Source organism: Octopus bimaculoides, chromosome 1, assembly GCF_046866305.1.
Source record: "Octopus bimaculoides isolate indiv1 chromosome 1, ASM4686630v1, whole genome shotgun sequence".
NCBI lineage: Eukaryota > Metazoa > Mollusca > Cephalopoda > Octopoda > Octopodidae > Octopus > Octopus bimaculoides.
Window position 1 is genome coordinate 117,029,780 of NC_142928.1, and position 22,142 is coordinate 117,051,921.

At 34.6% G+C, this 22,142-nt stretch overlaps 1 protein-coding gene across 3 annotated transcripts in view; it reads right to left on the minus strand.

The window, feature by feature from the left end:
* The window catches only part of LOC106876833 (nephrocystin-3), a 97,882-nt gene that overhangs the window by 50,051 nt on the left and 25,689 nt on the right, over positions 1 to 22,142 (minus strand). For all 3 annotated transcript variants that reach the window (XM_089356805.1, XM_089356809.1, XM_089356814.1), the window contains 11 exons: positions 21,608 to 21,734; positions 20,450 to 20,623; positions 18,358 to 18,461; positions 15,471 to 15,585; positions 13,946 to 14,089; positions 12,786 to 12,883; positions 11,851 to 12,036; positions 8,024 to 8,165; positions 5,405 to 5,569; positions 3,809 to 3,912; positions 1,231 to 1,353 (listed from right to left, as the gene is read on the minus strand). In XM_089356805.1, the coding sequence (XP_089212931.1) occupies positions 1,231 to 1,353; positions 3,809 to 3,912; positions 5,405 to 5,569; positions 8,024 to 8,165; positions 11,851 to 12,036; positions 12,786 to 12,883; positions 13,946 to 14,089; positions 15,471 to 15,585; positions 18,358 to 18,461; positions 20,450 to 20,623; positions 21,608 to 21,734 (1,482 nt within the window). The remainder of the gene's footprint in view (positions 1 to 1,230; positions 1,354 to 3,808; positions 3,913 to 5,404; positions 5,570 to 8,023; positions 8,166 to 11,850; positions 12,037 to 12,785; positions 12,884 to 13,945; positions 14,090 to 15,470; positions 15,586 to 18,357; positions 18,462 to 20,449; positions 20,624 to 21,607; positions 21,735 to 22,142) is intronic.

Here is a 22,142-nt window from a genome sequence, read left to right on the forward strand (position 1 = left end):
TGACATAAGAATAGCACAATGAAAAAAAATCCTTTAAATACTAAACATACTAAATAAAATGTAACTGATCAATGTAAACTTGAAACTGTATACAATAGGAAAACAAATGTTAAGTAGGACATTGCAGTGCTACACTTAGTTGTAGGTCAACAATGCATCTACAGTAAAAAGGCTGAGTCATGTGTTATTTAATACAACACAACACAATGACCAATGAAAAAGTACTGCAAACATGTACGCAATCATTCAGATCAGAATCAAGTCTAGTTCAACAGGAGCATGACATGGTCACCACACACATAACTGAAACCTTCACAATATGTACAAATGTGGGACATGAGATAATATTGTATGGTAACATATTTATAATATGGCAAAAGCTATGTTTTCTTTTCAGGACTAGAAAATACTTTATGTCTGTACTGAAGATAATGCTGGAGCCACTCCACACAAAACTATTAAAGGCAGCAACCAAGAAGTATCCAAAACTTCACTCAAGAATATAGTACTACAAAAACAATTCTTGCTCCTCTGAACTCACAAACTGTGTATCACTCAATTCAACTGTCTCTCCTGATTCTGTCATTCTTACTGTTTTAAACCCCATCAGCCTTTCATTAAACACTTGACATGATCTTTTATAACCAGAACTGCAGTCCACATTGACCTAGGATTAGTAGGTTCCTCCTTCATAAACTAAATAATGAAAACTGAAAAATAAATCTAGCCGTAGTCAATACTAATATCCTAATGTAATCTTCAACCCACTTAAAATAATTCATTAATGCCATTCGTCACAGACATTACAATAAGCAGGATTAACCAAAGCATTATCTTCTTAGAATGCTTCAAGTAACTCTGAATTTAATTTTGAGAAGGAGTATTTTTTTATTTCCAATAGAAACAGAATTATCATATGAAAAGCGCATGAAGCAATTGCACAAAATATGCACAATTCACGTTGAAGTGGAGAACATTTAGGTCTTGAATAGTTCAAAGAGTATTCAAGGCTAAATAAAATATTACTTGGTTCTCAAAAAAAGCCAGCTCTATTTGATACAATACCCAAATGAAAGGCCCTACAGGTGTAAATTTTATAAGTACTGACATGTAAAGTCCTAACATATAAAGTGGGAGTTTCTTTAAAGTTCATGGTAATAATACAAAATGGACAAAAATTTAGGAGAACAAATAAGGACAATTTTTGAAGGAAAAATGGAAAAAACCCACCGAGCATAGAGACGCTGAAAGATACAGAGGTTAAGAATACACGTCTTCAAGCCATCAACATCTCCACTTTCTTTAAGCAGCCATGGTAATTCATCAGCAACACGGCATGTCACATGACCAGGTCTGGAGAACACAAAGGTTATTTTTTTTTAGATTCATACACAAAAAGAAGATATAATAAAGCAATAAAAAATATATCCTAAAATCCTTCAAAATGCAGCATAAAGGATTACAGAAATTTTTTGCCGTGTGCACAAATCATGAAATTTTATGCATTTCTTGGTGATATTTTACGGATGCATGAGAAGAAAAACCAAATAAGTGAATACAGGGGACCAATGAAGACTGAAGTTGAATGAATTCTTGAATGTGCATGGCTAATGAATATAAAAGAGCAATGTTTTTATCAATGTAAGAGTGGTGACTACATTGTTACTGACAAGCAAAGATGTATGCTACTGAGATATAAGTTGAGTTGGTTGAATAAAATACTGATGTGTGAGAAAATTAAGGAAAACTAAACCAGATTGATAGACATTGCAGGATCATGGCAGTCCCACTGAACGCATCAGTAGAGAAGAACATACACTAAAAAGTTAATGGTGTTTTATATACTGTAAGAACACTTCACAGTACATTAAATGTCTAAATGGCCAAGTGGTGTTGTTCATTAGATCATAATTATTCATACAATCAATTTCATATTCTGAAATGAAAGGAAATATCAATATCTGCACTACGTTTTGATTGAACCAATCTCAAATTATTGTCAAATATCTATTTTTTGGTGTGTACATTGTATGCTTTTATCAATGCATCAAGTGACTGACACACTGTGGATATGAGCATTCTTACACTTAATTTAGAGCTAAAGATTTTAGTTCAAATCCAGTTTAGTTCTCTGTACACAACCAAAAATAAGACATCTAATAGCGTTTTGAGTTAAAGTAATCAGAATGTATAGTAAACGTAAACACTGATAACATTTGGGGAAAGGTGCAGTTAATTAAATTGATCGCATTATTGTAGCGATACCTTATCAATTCCAGAGAGGATAAAAGACAAAGCTGACTTTGGCAGTATTTGCACTCAGAACATGAAAGGTTGTAACTAAAGACTAATGATATTTTGTCCAGTGTTCTAACACTTTTGCCAATCAACAGCCCTCTGACAATGCAGATGTAAATTTTTTTTTAAATGTTGAGAAATGGTCGTATTCAACATGCAGAAAAATAGGTGGAAATTCCACATGATGTACCAGTGTAAGCTGTAGATGCACAAGAAGGATTACAGGCAATCTAAGAGAAAAGTGGTAGTGGTGGTGGTGGTAGTAGTGGCAGTCGGGATGTATAATATATCATTGGGTCTCTCACTCTGTATACTCTTGTTAAGTCTCTATCTACTGTCCTATTCATCACCCTCTCACCAACAAAACCCTATCCTATACAGTGTAACACACTGTCAGTGTAATGAGAGATGGCATTTGAACTCTTAATTTCACCACTACCATTCTCATCATCATTCTACCTTTCTATCACCATCACCTTTCTATCATTGTGGTTTCCCTCCACCATGATACCTGTGTAAAGATTTGTTCATATTTAGTAATCCTTACTGTCACCCTCTACTGCTAACTATTATTTTCTCTGCTGATATTTCACTCACTTGTTCACCATTACCTATTGTCATTATCACTCTACTTCTTTTCCATCTTGATGCCCAAACAATTAGAGATGGAATTACACTTGTACATATTCTTACTTGCCATCACCTATCTATTCTACTATCCCTCATCAACTCTCTCTCCTACAACACATCTTTTTTGATATTCTATCGTGTATGCTGATTTCTATTCAACCTCCTACCAACAACCAATATATAGCTATCACTGCTTCTTTTCATCTCCAGCCATCCAAAGACTGTTTCCTTGTCATGCTCACATTCATACTCTTTCCCCTTTCACCCTCCAGCATTCCTCTTCTACTTGTTCTCCTGATAACACTTGCATTAAAAAGACAAAGACAGTAAAGGAGACTCTTAGTTTTGCAAGGGATCAAGGCCCTAGTGCTAGTAGCACAATAAAATGTACACAGTACACCTATGCAGTAGTTGACATTATAAAAGGTATCCAGTTATAGAAATCTCGGTGAAAATGATGGAATATATTAGTGAGCTGTGGTCCTTCATTCTGTTTAGGAAGGCAGTAACTTCAAATAAGAACTTGGACAACAATGACCTGTCCAACCCATGCCAGCATATAAAGCAGGTGTAAATCAACAATGATGATACTGTTGTTTCTTCTTTACAGATGAAGCTAATGGTGCAGATAATTATAAGCCTATTTCTTAATACTGTTTCCAATAAGGTTTACTCCTATCTATTTCAAGGTCAAGGTTTTACTCAAAATCTCTAATAAGGTAACAGGGTGACTACAAGAAAATTAATCTGACAACATGGTCCAACCTCAGTCATAGCATCTATGTTCTCCAGCTGACTAAGCTTCAGTGTGATAATTAGTATGTATATAAACTAGTAAGAAATAGTAACGAATAAGAAAAAGTGTAATCTTGTGTCTTACCGGAGCAATCCACTGAAATGGGCTATCAATAGTTGACGAGTTTCCACTACATCTTCTTCATTCTGGTCTCGCTTGAAACAGAACACATACAATGCCTCTGTCGTCTTTAAAGAGAAGAGAGTAATAAAACTATCAACAACATTCACTTATTTCAAGAGAGTAAGGTGAATGTTTTTAGGGGGAGAAGGTATAGACAATTGAATTAAGTCCAACATATTGCAGATGGAGGAGCAGATGGTAATGTATACCATAGTGGGATGTGAACTTTGAGCAGAAAGGATGAAAACAAAATATCTGAAAGAGTGTAGACTAGTATTCTTGCTAAATCACCATTTTTTAGTGCTGTCAGTAGGACTAGAAAGTGATAACAGCTTGTGGCAGTTATAAATTTATTCAGACTAGATCCTTGTCTTGGATCTTATTGGCATGATATTTCAGCTGCTGTACCTTCTGGCCTTCTTCAGGTATCTGTTGTATATGGTAATATTCTTGGAACTTCCATGCAGATATATTGTTCTCATTCCACTGTCCAGATCTAGGATATTTTTGAATTAGTTATTCTCCTACCTGCAATGTCTCTTACTTGTTCTGCCTGAACTTCAATATATATAGATTAACTAAACACTAATTGAACTTATGCTTGCTAGGTTATGACAACATTTAACAACTGAAATTTAAAACTTATATTCACTATTCTTTTGTTCTGTAGAACAATAAAGTAACAGGAATAAGGAGTTGTAAACATATTTTTTAATGGTCCTTCAAACTTAGTCTACTGATAAGGTTAAGAAATCTCAAGATTTTTCCAGTTATCTTTCATTATTGTTCCCTCTCTATTATCTTGACTTTTTCCCTACAGTGATTAGTGACTTACATTTTCTTTCCACAAATGATCAGCTAGACTTACTTCTGTGCTCAATATCAGCAAATTCAGAGAGAACACAAAGGATAGCAAAAAAGAGCTGGGCATGCTCTTGTAAAGATCAAATATCATTTATGTAGTGAAATCTTCGACAGGCAAAATCATTCCTAGATCAAATAATGTTTGATATTGACAAAAAAAAAATTCAACAATATCTGCACAAGGTCAAGGCAGGCCAAATATAGAAACTAGAGGGAATGAAAGATCATAGTATGAAATACAAAATGGCTCATTATCAACTTGTGAAAGCAGTCAGCACAATGTCTGGATAGACCTCTGGAAGAGAAACAGGGAGAAGAGAGAAAGAAAGACAAAAACAAAGACATGTAAGGATGAAAATGGAAAGAACTTTATATTTTGCCCTTCCCCTGTTGTAAAGCTCAAAATAAAGCAAATATCAACACTATATATTTTTGATTTTTTTTAATTAGCACTGAAACTTTACTCAAGACTGTGTTTTTGGATCCACTTGTGTTGTATCTTTGACAAAAAAGATGTTAATTGTTTTACCTGTAATGAAGCCTTATAGAGTAACAAACAAACAAACAAACAAACAAACAAACAAAAAATACAAAGAAAAAACCCTTTTTTATGGTTGTTTCAAGTGAAAGCTGTCAACACTTTCTGAGCAACAAATATAAACACAACTATAGCAATAAGAAAACAAAACTGACCTGTTCATGTGCTGGCATCACTAGACCTGTCTGGTATTTGAGAATTAACTGATCACAGAGTGCATTAAAAATTGGTGTCCATATCGACCATGTGAGTCCAGGCACCAATGCCAGAAGTTCGTTTTCATTAAGTCCATTACGGCTTACACAAAGTAGTTTCAGGATCTTAAGAGAAAAGACATGAAAGCAAAAAGACAATTCTAGTATTCTTGTCAAGAGACACAATTGAACTTTTAATCAAAATTGAGTCAGGAGTTAATTATGGGTACCTTATATATATATTAAATTTGTAATCATATTTGTTTACATATACATGTATATAATGAGTAAATATTTGGTTAAATATTTACGTACTAGACACGTTGTGTATGTAAGCATAGTTACATATACATATACAAACTAGAATTATATATGTAAACATATATATATATATGCATGTATACATACTGCACATGTGTGAAAGTTCTAACAACAGATGGCTTGCTGGCCATTTTGCATCTTGATAGCATTTAGATCAAGCAGGTCTGGGAGTTCAAATATCTTGGCTCACTAAATGCAAAGAAGAAAGTGGTGTCAACAGCAGAGATCAACTGTTGAGTTGGATCTGCAGCTAATGTGTTTGCATCCCTTTGACGGTGTGTCTGGAAGAGCCCAACATCTCCTAAAGACCAAGATCCCTCTTTTCTACATGCTGGTTCTGCTTGTCTTCCTCTACAGCACTGAGACCTGGACCATTCCTGGACAAGATCAAGGTGTTCCAAATGCAGTGTCTTCATCAGGTCCTTGGTGTCTTTCTACACAAATGAATCTCAAACAACAACATCCAAGAACTATGCCAGCAGAAGCCAACCATTGAAGACCAAGTCCAGCAGTGCAGGCAACAGTGGTTTGGCCACCTCAGCATGATGAGCACCAGAAGACTATCCTACCAACTTTTATGGAAGCAGTAACCCATACACTGGAGGATCCAGCACATTGCACCAAAGAAAATATGGGTGAAACAAACTGAAGAAGATCTGAGGTCACAGCACCTCAGCCTCAAACATGGTGCAGGCCATGGATTGGAAAGTGTGGAATAACCTTATGACCAGAGTTCACCATCCTGTGGCACTCATAGCAGCATATTGGTTGAAAGGACAGCCTCCCACTCCAGTTGTCATCTAGGGATTTTACTTACTTACTTACCAACTTACATATGTTGTGTATGTTAACATATTCATATACATGTACACTTACTGGACATGTGCATATATAGACATATTTACATATATGCATATATACTGGACGTGTATATATATATCATATTTACATGTAAGTATATATATGTGATGTTAACATATTTACTTATATGTGTACATATTTTCTTTCGTAAAAGCAACACCAGAATCTCAACAGATTGGAATTAGATTATACTCAAGATCCCATCAAGGTTCTAATTGGTATTGCAATTGTGGTAGTCTAGTTTCTGACCATGAGCTCTAAAATGATCTTCACATAAATCAAAGTAGAATTCCTGACACAATTAGATCATGTTAAATGCTGAAAAGTATTGTGTAAAACTAGACTTGTCATGGCAGTATCATGTTGCTTTTACTTGCAGATTACATTAAAGGTATAACTTTGATAGTCTGTATCGAATTCAGTGTTGCACTGTGTTGTTGGCAAAAAGCTACTAGCTTCTCAATAGCTGAGTTCACCTAGTTGAAACCTCATACCATGTGAAAGGCAGCACAAAACACCATTGTAAATAATATGATTGTTGTATGACTAAACTTTGCTCAACTGAATTTCCTCCAAAGGCAAAACCTGCTATAAATTGGTGCCCAATCCAGCAGGTGATACAGTTCAAATATTGGCACTGTCATGGTATTAGCTGTCAGAAGTGAAAGTAGAAAAATCTGACAAGGAACGTTACTGCTGGTTTGAGTTGATTCTTTGGCTACTGACAGCTAATACCATAACTGGCCGGAGCGAGCTATCTGTCTGTCTGTCTGTCTGTCTGTCTGTCTGTCTGTCTGTCTGTCTCTCTCTCTATCTATCTATCTATCTATCACTCGAAAGTTATTGGAACAAATTTGACACCTATATCCATGCGTTTGAAAACACACAGAGTATAAGGGTACTACTAAAGCAGAGTGGTCCTGAACGCGCAGTCGTGCGTCCGCGCTAGCTAGTCGTGAGTGGTCGATCCTATTATTTTTAAACTTCAAACTTCATTTGTTTTCTATTTTGATAAATTCTCTCTGTTGAAAATTATATTTTCATATTTTAAATAATTTGCAATTTCAGAAAATATATTTTTATATTAAATTTGTGTTTTCTAATTTGATAAATTCTACGGACACAAACAGAGGTGAACAAGTGATAAATAGATAGATAGATATATATATAGAGAGAGAGCTAGTGAGATAGACAGACAGACAGACAGACAGACAGATAGATAGCTCCGGCTAGTCATGGTATTAGCTGTCAGTAGCCAAAGAATCAACTTTCACTTCTGAAAGCTAATACCATGACAGTGCCCAAATATTTAATGGTATGGAGTTCAAGGTAAGTTATGACATAGAATTGTCTTCTGATAATGGTACTAGATAGAAAAAAACAAAGAAAGAAAATTACCTGCACCATGATGTCCTTTGTATTTTCTGATTCCCAAATAGTCTGCACTTTGTCTAAGACACAAACATATAGATCTACTGTGTCATTGCAGGACAGGATGTCTTTCAGATATTCCTTAGACTTCTCACTACGCTTCACTGTCCTGAGACAAAAAAAAAAAAAAAACAGAGAGAAAAACACAAAATTATAGTAAATTATATTATTATTTAAATAACTGATATTTTTATTTTTATTGATTTTGGAAAAATGAAAAATGAAGTTGTTAGCTGTATATGAAGTGTGAAGGTTTATCAGTATTAAAGATATACAGATTTTCTTTTAACATAAAAAGACAAATAGGAAGCTATGGTAATTATAATACTTGGCAAAAAAAAACAAAAAAAACAAAATGGTGCATCAGCTATGGTAAATAGACAATTGTCAATAAAGTGAATAGTTTTATTATTAAGAGAGAAGAGCAGTAGCCTTCATCGTTGTATGTGTTTCTAGAATGGCCAGGTTGGTATGACTGAGCTCCAGTTTGTAAACAGAAACTTATAAGAAATATGTGAGAATGGAGGGGATACCAAGGAGAACAACACTAAAGAGGAATTATTACGGAAATTTTCTTAGTGCAGGGATAAGTAGAGGACTGGGGGCGAAATACAGTATAGGAGATAAAAGGAGGAGAGAGAGTTATATAAGGTATGCTTTAAAAAGGCAGAGGTAAGACAGTACTGCATCCAAGCTAGTGGTTGTACTGTACTGGTCAGTGAATCTTTGCTAATTAGAGCTGAAGTATTTTCCTTCCACAAAGAAAAAGCCTAGTCGTTGTGATTGACAATGTATTTATATATAATATTGTCATGAGAGATTATAAGTGATTGTGAGGCCTATCACTTGCAGTGCTGCTTAGTTGTTTGCTCTTAATGCATATGTGGAAAAACTTATTAGTGTAGTGATTGTGTCTTTGTGCTATTAAAAGATTCAAGATTATCAGGTCCCCATTGGAGGATGTTTTTGAAGTGCTTGATTACAAAAACAATGTATGAATGGTGTGTATGCACTTGTATGTGGAAGATTAAAGAATAATGAAGAGTGGTACCATCTTACATGGGAGTATGTAGTTAGAAGTAATAACAAGAAGGTCAATAATGTACTCAAGGAAGTATTAGCCAAATCTAGTAGTTTAACTCCAGATTTGATAGAAAAAGCCTAACGAACATGAACTGCAATGGGGTAAACTGAGAGAAAATTCATGATCCAGGAAAGGAGAGACGGATAAGAGTATCTCAGTAGATAATTTAGTTAGGATGTTCTTATGTTAGATATAGATTAAAGCTGAAATTGATGACATCAAAGAGAAAAATTCATGTTCCTATCTGAAGGCTGAAGATTACTAGCAAGTGATATAAGAAAATATGGATGTGGCAAAATGGAAAACCAAAAGGCTGGTTATTGCAAAAGATGAAGAAGGTGCCTGCTCCCATTACTTCTGTGACACATGGTTCCATGTTCTTTTAGATTATGTAGACAAAGAAACTGTCAGCTAATTCAATTGTTTTACCAGCAGAAGTTCATCATGCTTGAACAATGGCAGATAAACAGATTGTTCACAGTTTGAGGAGATACTCTTAGTAATGGTTTGGGTACAGTTTAGAAGTCAAGAGAGTCTGCAAGCTGTATGGAGTACGAAAGCATCATTTGCTTTTCTGATGCTTGTTTTACAGTTAAGGAGAGTGTTGTTGACTGGATGATGCTTGATAAACGGTTTTGTTAATCTTATACTTGCAGTTATCAGATTGGCAGAATTCTAACAGCATTGGATGTCTTGCATTGCAGTATTTATTCAGGAATTCTTGTGTTCTGAGTTTTTGCTCAGGTTAACTTTGCCTTTCATCCATCTAGAGGTTGATAAATAAAGTACCAGTCTAAGATGATAGACTGGTGGGATTGTTAAAACTTCAGATGGAATGCCTTGTGATACTTGATCTGGTTTGTTTTGAGTTTAAATACCACAGCAGCCTACTTGGATAGTAGAGCTAATTTATTTACTGATTGACTGCAACCACCTGATTCTTGGATGTCTTTAGTGAAGCCTACTCTGTTGCAAGCATATAGACCAGGTTTCTGATTTGAAGATACCTCCCACTATTTTGAAAGCACTGTAGGAGGCACAACTTTTAATTCTCTTCAATGAGTAAGAAATTGCATATTACATTTGCTGCCATGAACTGGTGAACCTCAACCAGTTAACCAAGAAGTAGTACCAGTGAGTTTGGAGTAGGTTAAGAGTTACTGAGCAATAGAAAGATGTAAGTCTGTATCGAATTCAGTGTTGCACTGTGTTGTTGGCAAAAAGCTACTAGCTTCTCAATAGCTGAGTTCACCTAGTTGAAACCTCATACCATGTGAAAGGCAGCACAAAACACCATTGTAAATAATATGATTGTTGTATGACTAAACTTTGCTCAACTGAATTTCCTCCAAAGGCAAAACCTGCTATAAATTGGTGCCCAATCCAGCAGGTGATACAGTTCAAATATTGGCACTGTCATGGTATTAGCTGTCAGAAGTGAAAGTAGAAAAATCTGACAAGGAACGTTACTGCTGGTTTGAGTTGATTCTTTGGCTACTGACAGCTAATACCATAACTGGCCGGAGCGAGCTATCTGTCTGTCTGTCTGTCTGTCTGTCTCTCTCTCTATCTATCTATCTATCTATCACTGGGCAATGACTGCAGATAGAGTGATGAATAGGGTAGAGGATTAGTATGTCAGTTAGGATTGAGAAAAGAAAATTTTGAGTCAAAGTAACTAGAAATATTTGTTATTGATATCTAGAGGAGACAGTTAAGTTATAAAAAGTGTGGGTTCTTCATATATATATATAGACATCACCTTAAGAAACAAAGTTGGAATATACAAAGAGTATAGCAGGACAATAGAGATAGGCTTGTATTTCAGAGTTTCAGACAGATGTGTTGTATTAGATACATAAATATAGACAACTACCTACAATTTGTATCAGAAGTAGTTTTAGTTTCTGCAAATATTATCTACAAATGGTACAACTATCATACCATCCATAAACGGTAGAACATGGCAATAAGATTAAAATTAATCAGGATTTAAACTTTAATCTAGAAAATTATTTAACATTTGACCATCGCCTATTTGTAGAGTTGTCAACCTCTTATGTTAAATATTAAATATTAAATCCAACTTCTCTGCATAAAAATAGTTAGAGCACATTTGCTACTACACTACATATGACTATTGCAAACAACATATGTAACATGGTTCTAGGATAAACTAGTGTTTATTTAACATGATAAATCTGGTGCTGGACCCATAGACCACTCCAATATATGTGATAGCAACCTCTGAGTCATCCATCCCAATGAAGTAATAGCTAAGAAGAATGGGTTGAAAAAATGTGTTTGCAAAAATAATCCTCAGAATAAGTTAAATATATGTGAGTTGAGAAAGCTGATGGCTATTTAAAGCATTAATCAATGTACAAAGCAGAAATGACTTGTTTTGTAGAAACATTTAATGCTCAGAAGTATCTGGAGTTGACAGTGGAGGATACATGTGACAAAGATAGAAAAAAAAATTCTGAAAAAAGGCAGAAAGATCAAATCAAACGTTGCTAGGTTGTCAAACAAGATAATGAAAGATCAAGATAAAGAGGTATATATTGTACAGCAGTCACATCAAAACATTAATGTTTAAACAATTATGATAATTATGGAGTCAGCCAATAATTGTGGAGACATTGATGTAAGGCATAATGTCATATATTTAAGATTGTGACTGAGTATTGTAAAATTAAAAGTCACTTACCATACAATATGTCGAGTTAAAACCATAGTAAACAGTGGTGCACAAGTGTCATCAGTCTGGCAGTGTTCTAGGAAACTGGTCTCTTCTTCTTGACTCAAACGAATGTCAAACAAAGCTAGCTCTGCCCTGAGAAGTTCTTTGACATTTTTCTTGCTTAATGGATCTAGATGAAGTGTTGCCCATTGTCTAGAAGTAGAAAATTCAGAATAACAACCAGACTTTTAATTTTTACTTATTTTTGTGTGTTTTACCATTGTTCCCAAATATTTCATACTTGTATTGGCAGACTGGCTTTTCAAAAGAAAAACACATTTGTATATTAATATAAATATCTTTGTCCAGCAATTATTTAAAGGAATTTTTTTCATCGTTCTTTAATGTTAATGTGTAAGGATAACACATAGAGGACTATGTAATCACTTAGTTTGATAGAATTTCAACCATCTTAAAAAAGGAAGGATTTACTGGAACAATGTAGTCTTAAATATAATAAAAAAAGATAAAACTGTCATAGTTGAAAAGCTTTTGATCATAGGTCTGCTCAATCAGGCTGACCTGGGGCTAAAAAACAACAGCATATCACAATACCTTATACTATATGTAATAAATAGTGTTTGTTAGAATTTTAAGATAAGGCTAGTATGTGTATTATGGCAAAATAAGATTCTCAGTTTCTATAATAAAAGTTCATTAACCTTCCTCTCTTATATATTCCTGGTATTCAGTTCCCTGACTATAGATATTTAGGCTTAGCAGCAGGGAGCTCAATATCCTTTGTACTCTATAACTTGCAAAAATAGATCTAAAAGATTTGCTTTATGTTGATGTTTGTAACAATGACTTGCATGTGACAATTCCTTTTTAGGTGACACTACTTACAGAAGATGCCTCTTTGAGTCCAAGAAAACTGATGCGTGTAATTTATAATATCTTACCTCCAAGACTGTGGACAAGACTTTTCATTTACGGTTGCTATCACATGAACACCAACAGGCAACGGATCCAATAACCACTTGAGGTGTTCTTCAGCTTCCTTGAGAAGATGAAAAAAAAAAAAAAAAATGAAAGGAAATAAACAAAAAACACCCTGAATCCTGTAATCTAATTTGCAGAATTAAAATGGTTGAGTGTGTAAGGTATTAGAGCACAAGTTCTTAAGTTGGAAGTTCATACTGTAATCTAACTACATACCTCATCTGCCTAATTTGAAAGAATTAATATCAAGTCTTTCTCAAAAAATATTAAACAGAGTATCCTATTCCTTAGAAAAGAGTTGGCAGTGATACGTTTTTGATCTTTTTAAGACAATTGAAACTGGAATTGTGAATTGGACTCCTGATAATTTTAAGAAGTCTAACTTAATTCCAAATTTCCTAATTTACAAAGTCTCATCATAAACTCGGTATATTTCCAACAGCAGTACCAAAAATGACTACATAGACACACTGCCCTAGAGAATCCTGAGCAATGGCTGCTGCTATTGTAGCAATCACTCTCTCTTTGTTTTTTAAGGAACTTAATATAATTATCATATTCCTTCAGTCATACCAGCAAAGTCAGCATTCTACAAAATGTATATGTCCCTTAATCCCTGAGAGTCTTTAAGGGTTGGTGCTTAACTTTGGTTTCATGACAGTAGATATATGAAAGATAAATCTCAACCATGAGTTAGTTGTCATTCTGTTCAGTATGAGATCTCAGAAAATCTTAAAACTATTTCTGGCAGTTAGGTAACAGAAAATCAGAAATGTTCTACCCAAATGCACAACAAAGACTTGCTGCAGATTTGAACTAAAAACTTTTGAGTTGCTGGTCCAATACCAAACCACAGATTTAGAATATACAGAAAGCAATAATTTAACCATTGCAAAGCCTTATTTAATAAAATGAATGTAAAATAAAATGTTGTTATACTTGTGGATGGCCATATTTTGCCAATTAAACACACACACAGTTGGCAAAATATGACCATCCCTGTGTATAACAATATCTGTTTCAAAATACAATTTCACGTCAAGAATTTGGGAAAACAAATACATAAACATAAAATAGAATGAATGTATCTCAAAGATGATGAAAACTGTTTGTTACTTACTTGAAAGAGGTCAACAGAATCAAGTACCAAAACTACCCCGCCAGGTAGTCTTGATGAAACTTTCTCTAACCATCGAGGAAACTCCTCTTCCAGACGTACAGGGTTACATGTCAAAGCAGGTGGTGAGGTAACATGCTGCATCAGCTGTGTAAAAGAAATAAGCAAATCAGATTATAGATTTCTTTTCATTACACTTTGACTTTCTCAATAGTCTCAAAGGGTAGGCTGTGACCTTACTGGAACACCACTAACACAAAACTAAATTTTGTAAAAGTTGGATTAGTCCTGATGAAATTTACATGGCAACTATGTAAATTCCATCAGGCGGTGTTATCAGCATGTATCTTAACATTTTTTAAATATATGTTAGGTAAGGAAGAACGAGGAACGTACTCATAAACTTTGTAGGCCCTCCAAGGTGGCTAATGCCTAATCTGAAGAGCTATAGTTCAATATCGAGGTATAAAACATAAGAGAGAAGGTAACCAGAATTTATAACAGGGTGGACTCCTATAGACATCTAAGATAGAAGTGGTGTTAAACTAGTAAGTACGTAAGATACATTACCCATGATGCAGCATTATCTTTGTAGACAAGAGGCAGAACTCTAAAGTCTATCTAAATGTAAATAGGTAGTACAGGGTGTGAACAACCTACCACTGTAGGCAGTGGCAGCATTAAGAAACTGTTGAATGTCTAGTTGACTTGCAGTTCTGAGTTTAACTCAACTCATGTATATTACTTGGAGAAAAATGGGCTAAAATATAATGGTGCTAATTCTGTTGACCTGGAAAAGACAAAATTTGAAGTTGATCCCAGTGGAGTTTAACCCAGAATGCATCAAGCTGAAAACTGCAAAGTAAATAATTTTGAAAACTGTTGTAATAACCATCTCCACCAACTTTAAGAACAAGGCTGGTTCTGTAATGAAATAAGGAGCATAGTTGAATGATTCAAAACTCTGCTCCATGACAGGGTTTGAAGTCAGAATAAAAAATAAGATTAATACTGGGTTTCAAATTTGGGCATAAGGCCAGTAATTTCAGGGGAGAGAGTAAGTCAATAATATTGACCCCACCCAGTGTTCAACTAGTATTTATTTTATTGACCCTGAAAGGATGAAAGGCAAAATCAACCCCAAAAGCTTTTGAACTCAGGATGTAAAGACAGAAGAAATGCTGCTAAGCATTTTTACTGGTGGGGTGATGATTCTGTACAAGATTAAAAATGAAAACCATTTACATTAGAGAGCATCTTGCACTCTATTATCACAGACATCTCTTCAGTTATTAACAACATCAATAAAGAAAATGAGAATTTTAAATACAGGCAAAAGGCCACAGATTTTGTGGAGGGAGCATAATCTATTAAACCAACCCGAGAGGGAGGAAAGGTAAAGATGACTGCAGCAGGATTTAAACTCAGAATGTAAAGGAATTAAATTAAATACAGAAATTCTGCCAATACAGGCAATGAAAGTGTTTGCATACATGTACAAATACAATAAGCAGAATGACTGAAATACCTGGGCTGTAAACCGTCGGATCATAAATATGGGATCAGCACCAACAGAAGACTTGGATCTGACGAAATGACACATGACTAAGCAACTAGGATATTTTTCTTGATGAAGTTGGGTCCTACAAAAACAAAAGAGAAAAATATAAATATTCAAGTCATTTAAACAATTTTTATGATTTCGAGCATTGGCACAGGGACAAAAATAAAAGCAAAATAGTAATTATTATTATTTTTAACACTGGTACAAGATCACACATTTATAGAAGTGCAATGGTTGATAGAACCAACTGCCTGAATGTAGCAGGTACATATTTGTACTGACTCTGCAAGAATGAAAGGTAAAGTCAACTCTGATAGGATATAAACTTTCAACATGAAAAATATAACACCATAATTTATCCAATATTACTGATTGTTTCATTCACAACTTTTTTTTGTGAAAACAGGAATATTCTGCTACAGATTTTACTAATATATTCACTGGAAGATTAACCAGTTCTTCGTGGAGGTGCATGGCTTAGTGGTTAGGATATTGGACTCATGATCGTAAGATTGTGGTTTTGATTCTTGGACCAGGCAACGGGTTGCGTTCTTGAGCAAAACACGTAATTTCATGCTGCTCCAGTTCAATAAGCTGGCAAAAGTGAGTAATTCTAGCGTCCCATCCAGGTGGTGAATTTATATGCCATGAAACCGGGAAACCAGCCCTTATGAGTCAACATGACTCAAGAATGTAACTTTACCTTTACCAGTTCTTCAAGTTAAACTGGTATGAACATCAACTGGATCTAGTTACTGAAGTTGAAGAGATAACTATACTGTAAGACTTCCTTATGTTCATCAACTGCATGATCAAAACATATTGGTCAGATAAAATATTAAATAAAAGGGCAGGATATGCCTAATCCTTTAAGCTAATGAAGTTTTTATAAAGAAATTTTACAAATTTTAAGATCTACTGATCTCAGTAACAATAACAATGATTTCTGGGATAGGCACTATGCCATTGAAGATAGTGTTAATTAGATTGACTCCAATATTTGGTGAAATTTAAAATCAAAATGCAAATGAATGTAACTAAATCTGCAATCCATTGGCAGCCATAACTATAATTAACAACAATAATATATTAATAATATCTATGCAGGAGAACAAATGTATAAGCAAGCAGTACAGTTGACTGAATCAACCACAATACTACAATATTGGACAGTTATTCTCTTTTGTTTTCGTAGGACCCAACTTCATCAAGAAAAATATCCTAGTTGCTTAGTCATGTGTCATTTCGTCAAATCCAAGTTTTCTGTTGGTGCTGATCCCATATTTATGATCCAACAGTTTACAGCCCTGCAATGGGTCCAAATGGTAGATGTAGACTATGTAAAGATTTGAACTCAAAATGTTGAAGTAGAACACTAAATACTGTAAGGCATTTCATTCAGCATTTCTTTTGCTTTAATAATAATTTCTTTATTAAGCATCAGGCCAGAAATTTAGTGGAAGAGGAACAGTCAATTTAATCAGCCCAAGGAACAAATACTACTTTATTTTATGAACCTCAGAAGTTGACCTCAGCAGGATTTGAACTCAGAATGTGAAGAACCAGAACAAATATCAAAGGCCTTTTACCTGATGTACTAATAATTCTACTGATCTGTTGCCCTACCTTATAGTGATTTCTAAGAGTGACAAGCAAGCTACAAAATCTGAGGGGGGGATATTTAATTAAATCAGCCCCAGTATGCTAACAGTATTTATTTTACCAACACTGAAAAAATGTTAGTGTTTTAAATGAGAAAAGACTGTTTGCTCCAAGACTAAATATGACTAGGGGAAGGAAACACACAGGAAAATGGGTGGATGTGGGAAATAATTAGGTAGGATACAAAATAATTATACTTTAAGATTATATGTAAATAATGGGTATGTGGATATTTTGAAAATACCTCATGGAGTGACAACTATCTGCATAGTTACGGCTACCCTTTGGCAAGACATAGCATCTGTTCAGCCACCCTGTCAGGGATAGCCATGGGACTGCAGCATGGTGGATTATGAAGAGGTAGTGAAAGTGCTCAAATGAACCAAGGGTGCTTCTAACATTGATGCTGAGCAGAGGAATCCTAAAAGAACAATGTTCAGGATCACTCAGCTCTGTCAAGAGAGTAACTGCAACGCATCCATAGTGGTGGCATCTATGGTTGCGTAATCAGCTAAAGAGAGACTCACTATGAAAAGCTCTCAATTCAAATTCATAATAATGGAATTGGATGGCAACAGAGAGCCATGGGAATCCGCAAAGGCAGCAATAAAGTAGCATATATAAATAAATAATAATTTTAGTATTTTGTTTCTGGTACAATATAATAATCTTTAATTAACTAACACTGGAAATTATTTGACAGAACACAGACACAAATAAAAACAAAAAATATTTGGATCAGACCAACATCTCTATAAATAATAAAGTTGAATTACAGAGATGTACTTGCATAGCAAGTGATTTGATCTGAGATTGTGAGCTTAAACAAAAACAATTGCAGCGTGGAAGGTGTTTATAAGCCATTTAAAAAACATACAAAAACCGTTAGATTCACTTCAACATTTAAATTTAATTTGTCAAAATATTTTTGTTGCTTTGAAACTGCAACTTGTTCACTGACAAAATTCCATGCTGCATCTTGGAATTTTGTCAGTGAACAAGTCGCGCATTTCAAAACGACAAAAACATTTTGACAAATTAAATTTAAATGTTGAAGTGAATCTAACTTTTTTTTTTGTGTTTTCAATAAAGATGAAATTTAAGGAGTGATCATTGTTCTTTCAAATGTTGAAATTATTCTGGGTTCTCTCCAGATAAAAAATGAAAAGTGAATAAAAATTTCATTTACCATTTTGCTAGGAGCAAAGAACGACCGGTGCCAGAAGAACCAATGATCAAAAGGGGTGGCTGAGGTCCACAGGCATGTACATGACTATTCAATTGCTCATAATACTGAAATAGATGAGACAGGAATTACAATTAGAGGAAAATATTTAAAAAAAAACCTTATATCAATAAAACTTGCTGATGTCTTATAGTACAGACTGATTCTCAATTGCTTAAAATTATTTCACATTCTTTTCGAAAGGTACTAGCAACTGATGTTAGGTATTTGTTTTCTTTCTCCAAAAGAAAAATTTCAATTAATAAAGTATTTTTTGCAGAAGTCATTCACACAGCACATCATATTTATCTAAATTTAAGCCAATATCCAACTTGAGTTATTTCCCTTAGCTGATTTTTATTTTTTTATTATCACTAGCCCAAAATTACTTGTGACATTTTTCTTTCTATATAAAAATTTGTCAATGGACCAATGTAGTTTTGAGTAGACAATACTATACTGATGAAATTCAATAAGACTAAAACCTGTCCATAACTGCTTCCCTTGCCTGCAAACAACTATCAAATTTTCCCTTATGTTTGTAAATAGTTTTCAGAAATTAATTCATAATTTCTTGAAATTATTTCTATTTTCTATGAAAGTTATAAACAATTACCACCATGTTTTTTTTGTAGTCTCTCCCCAACTAAATGGGAAATTTCAATAAACTGAGACTTTTTTTTTATCCAAGTCATTCTGTACATCACATCTTAATTTATCTATTTAAATTCATGTCACAAGCCCACATGAAATAGTTCCCTTAGATCATTCTATTTTTTTTTTTACTTAACACAATGAGAGATAGATAGATAGATAAATAAAGAAAGAGAGAGAGAGAGAAAGTAGACTATTATTATTCTTATTGTACTGCACTGTAAGGTCATTGGCATTAGGAAGGGCATCTGACTGTAAAAACCATGCCAAAACTGACAGTAAAGTGCAATGCGGTCCTCTGGCTTGTCAGCTCTGGTCAAACCATCCAGCCCAGGCCAGCATGGAAAACAGATGTTAAATAATGGTTATGATGATGATGTACCAATGTAAGAAAATCTTATCAATATTATTTTAATGTTGGAATGTTAAAAGAAAAAATGATGTGCTACATTAAGGATTTATCATACATAATTATTTCACTTTAATTCAGAATTCAGATTCAGTTAACTACACTCCATCTCCAACTAATGTATCACCTTGTGCCAATATAAGATATCACCATCATCACCACATACTAGCTTAGGTTAGTGTTAGGGTTGGTATCAACTAACCCCTCCTGGCCTTTTGCCTAAATTAAAAACAGTCGTTTTTTTCTTGACCCCAGTACTCAATTTGTTTTTTATTTTATTGACCTCAAAAGGATGAAAGGTGAAGTTGACAACAGCAGAATTTGAACTTAGATCACTAAGAGCTACAATGTATTTTTCTGGAGTTGCTTTCTGATTTAGGCATAAGGCAAGCAATTTTGAGAGAAGAGGTTTAATCAATGTCATAGGCTACACTACTTCATTGGTATTTTATTGTATTGACCCCACATGGCTGAATGGTCAAGTTGACCCCAGTAATATAATTATAATTATTATTATTAGGGATAGTGGTGGTGGTGGTGGTGGTGGTGGTGGTGGTGGTAGTAGTAGTAGTAGTAGTAATAGTAGTAGTAGCAACAGCAGCTTTTATAGGTTATACTCTCAATCGGTCTGACTAAGGTTTTCTATTCAACGGGGGATACACTGAGTGAAACATTGAGCAAAAATGTGATGCAAGCCAAACAAACTGGAGAAGCATCACAAGCAACACATCAACAAATGACAAATACACCACATACCTTTGCAATTGCACTAACACATGCAAGTGTGACTGCAAGTAGAAGCCCTCTAGACATCATTGACAAAAGCTGCCCACCTCGTCATCAGTTGGAGGATGAGCTATGAGAAAAATGAGCAAGTGGCAGGGATTTTAGCAGCATGCAATGCTATGAAAATGGAAGATGATAACAATGCAGATGATGGAAATGATGAGGATGCATTAATAATAAAGACAATGATGATGAAAATTCATTTACCTTCTCAAAGCCAAGCTCACAACTTGAAGATAGTGCAGCATTAAGAGCTACCATATGCTCATAGTCACATTGGATGTCCCACAAAGCACCACCACATAGTTGTTCAGGACCTTCTAGTTCAGAGTAACCACAGTCACTTTCTGGTTTTTCCTTTTTGGCATCAATACCAAGTTCCTGTGTAAAGTATTAGATATAAAACTTTAGACAATTCAACATCAACATGGAGTCGAAATATTGGCTTACTTACTGACCACATAGAGAAAGATTCAAACATTCTAATAATCAATTAGCATCATCATCATTTAACATCTATTATCCATGCTGACATGGATTAAATGGTTTAACTGGAGATGGTAAGCCAGAGAGCTGCACCAGGCTCCAGTCTGTTTTGGCTTGGTTTCTATGGTTGGATGCCCTTCCTAATGCCAACCACTCCACAGAGTGTATTAGGTGTCTTTTACATGTCACCAGCACAGGTGCCTTTTACGTGTCACCAGCAAGGGTGCTGATTCCGAAAAACAAAACATGACATTGGGATAGTTTTTCAGTACATTTGTCCATTTGCATATAGTGAATAAAGTAGTAGACTATCTACCAACTCATAGATTGTGAGTTCAAACCAACACCAGGCAGGTATATTTCTTAGTGTTTCTTAGCAAAACACTATATTCTACATTGCCTCACTTTATCTAACTGTTAAAAATAGATATCAGATGACCTGAGAGTGTTAGACCAATAATCTATAGTAGACCAATAATCTGTTCCAAGGGAGGTCAATTTTTCATCTTTTAATATCTTAAAACATGTTTAGCCATTGTTGATTAAACCCAGTTGAACTCTGACAAGTCATTTCAGTTATGACCATCCTATCTTTTCTTCAGACATAGTCTATCCAATCTGTCCTCTCATTGATTAAGATGGTTGGGTGCTGTTTCTACCAGGTTGAACAAAATGTAGGTGTTGCAGTATTGGCTCATCTATGTTTTGTAGTTGTAGTCTCTTCTTATTGCAAACCATTCAACCATGAATGTGAGCAGTATCTATTGTCATGTCTGATCTAGTGGGGACACCATAATAACTCCAAAACAATTTGAACATATAAGTTTGTAGCAGTAGTCTAACATACTAACGTACGATCAAATAATACAGAATGCTTACCATTTTCAATATCTTGTCAATTTCATTATAGGCTAACTCAGCACCTTTGGCTGGTGTGTTATAACCATTCAAGACACGGACGTTACTGCTCTGGATGTTCAGGTTATTTATTTGCGTGCCATCATATCTGAAAAGTAAAAATTTATCATTATCATCATCCTCACCACTACCAATTCTGTTATGACACTTTCAACATTATTATGTTTGACATTGTTGCTATTTTACCCAAAACCAAATTCATCATCATAATCATCAGCAGTAATACCAAAGTGAGTTCTGGTATACTTAGAAGATTCAGAAGATCACACTACAGCTAGAAGTTTCTTTAGTTCAATTCTACAGCACAACATAGACTGACCAATGTCTTGTGAGTGAAATGAAAATCATGCAGATGGAAATTGCACAGAAGCTTGTTGGAGAGAACATTCCTGTTTCTGAATGGTAGATTTAATCTATTTCCCCAGCTGAACATCAACTGGCCCATAGGTACTTTTAGTAAAGCCAAAGTCTGTTTCAAGCATTATAAATTCCTCCT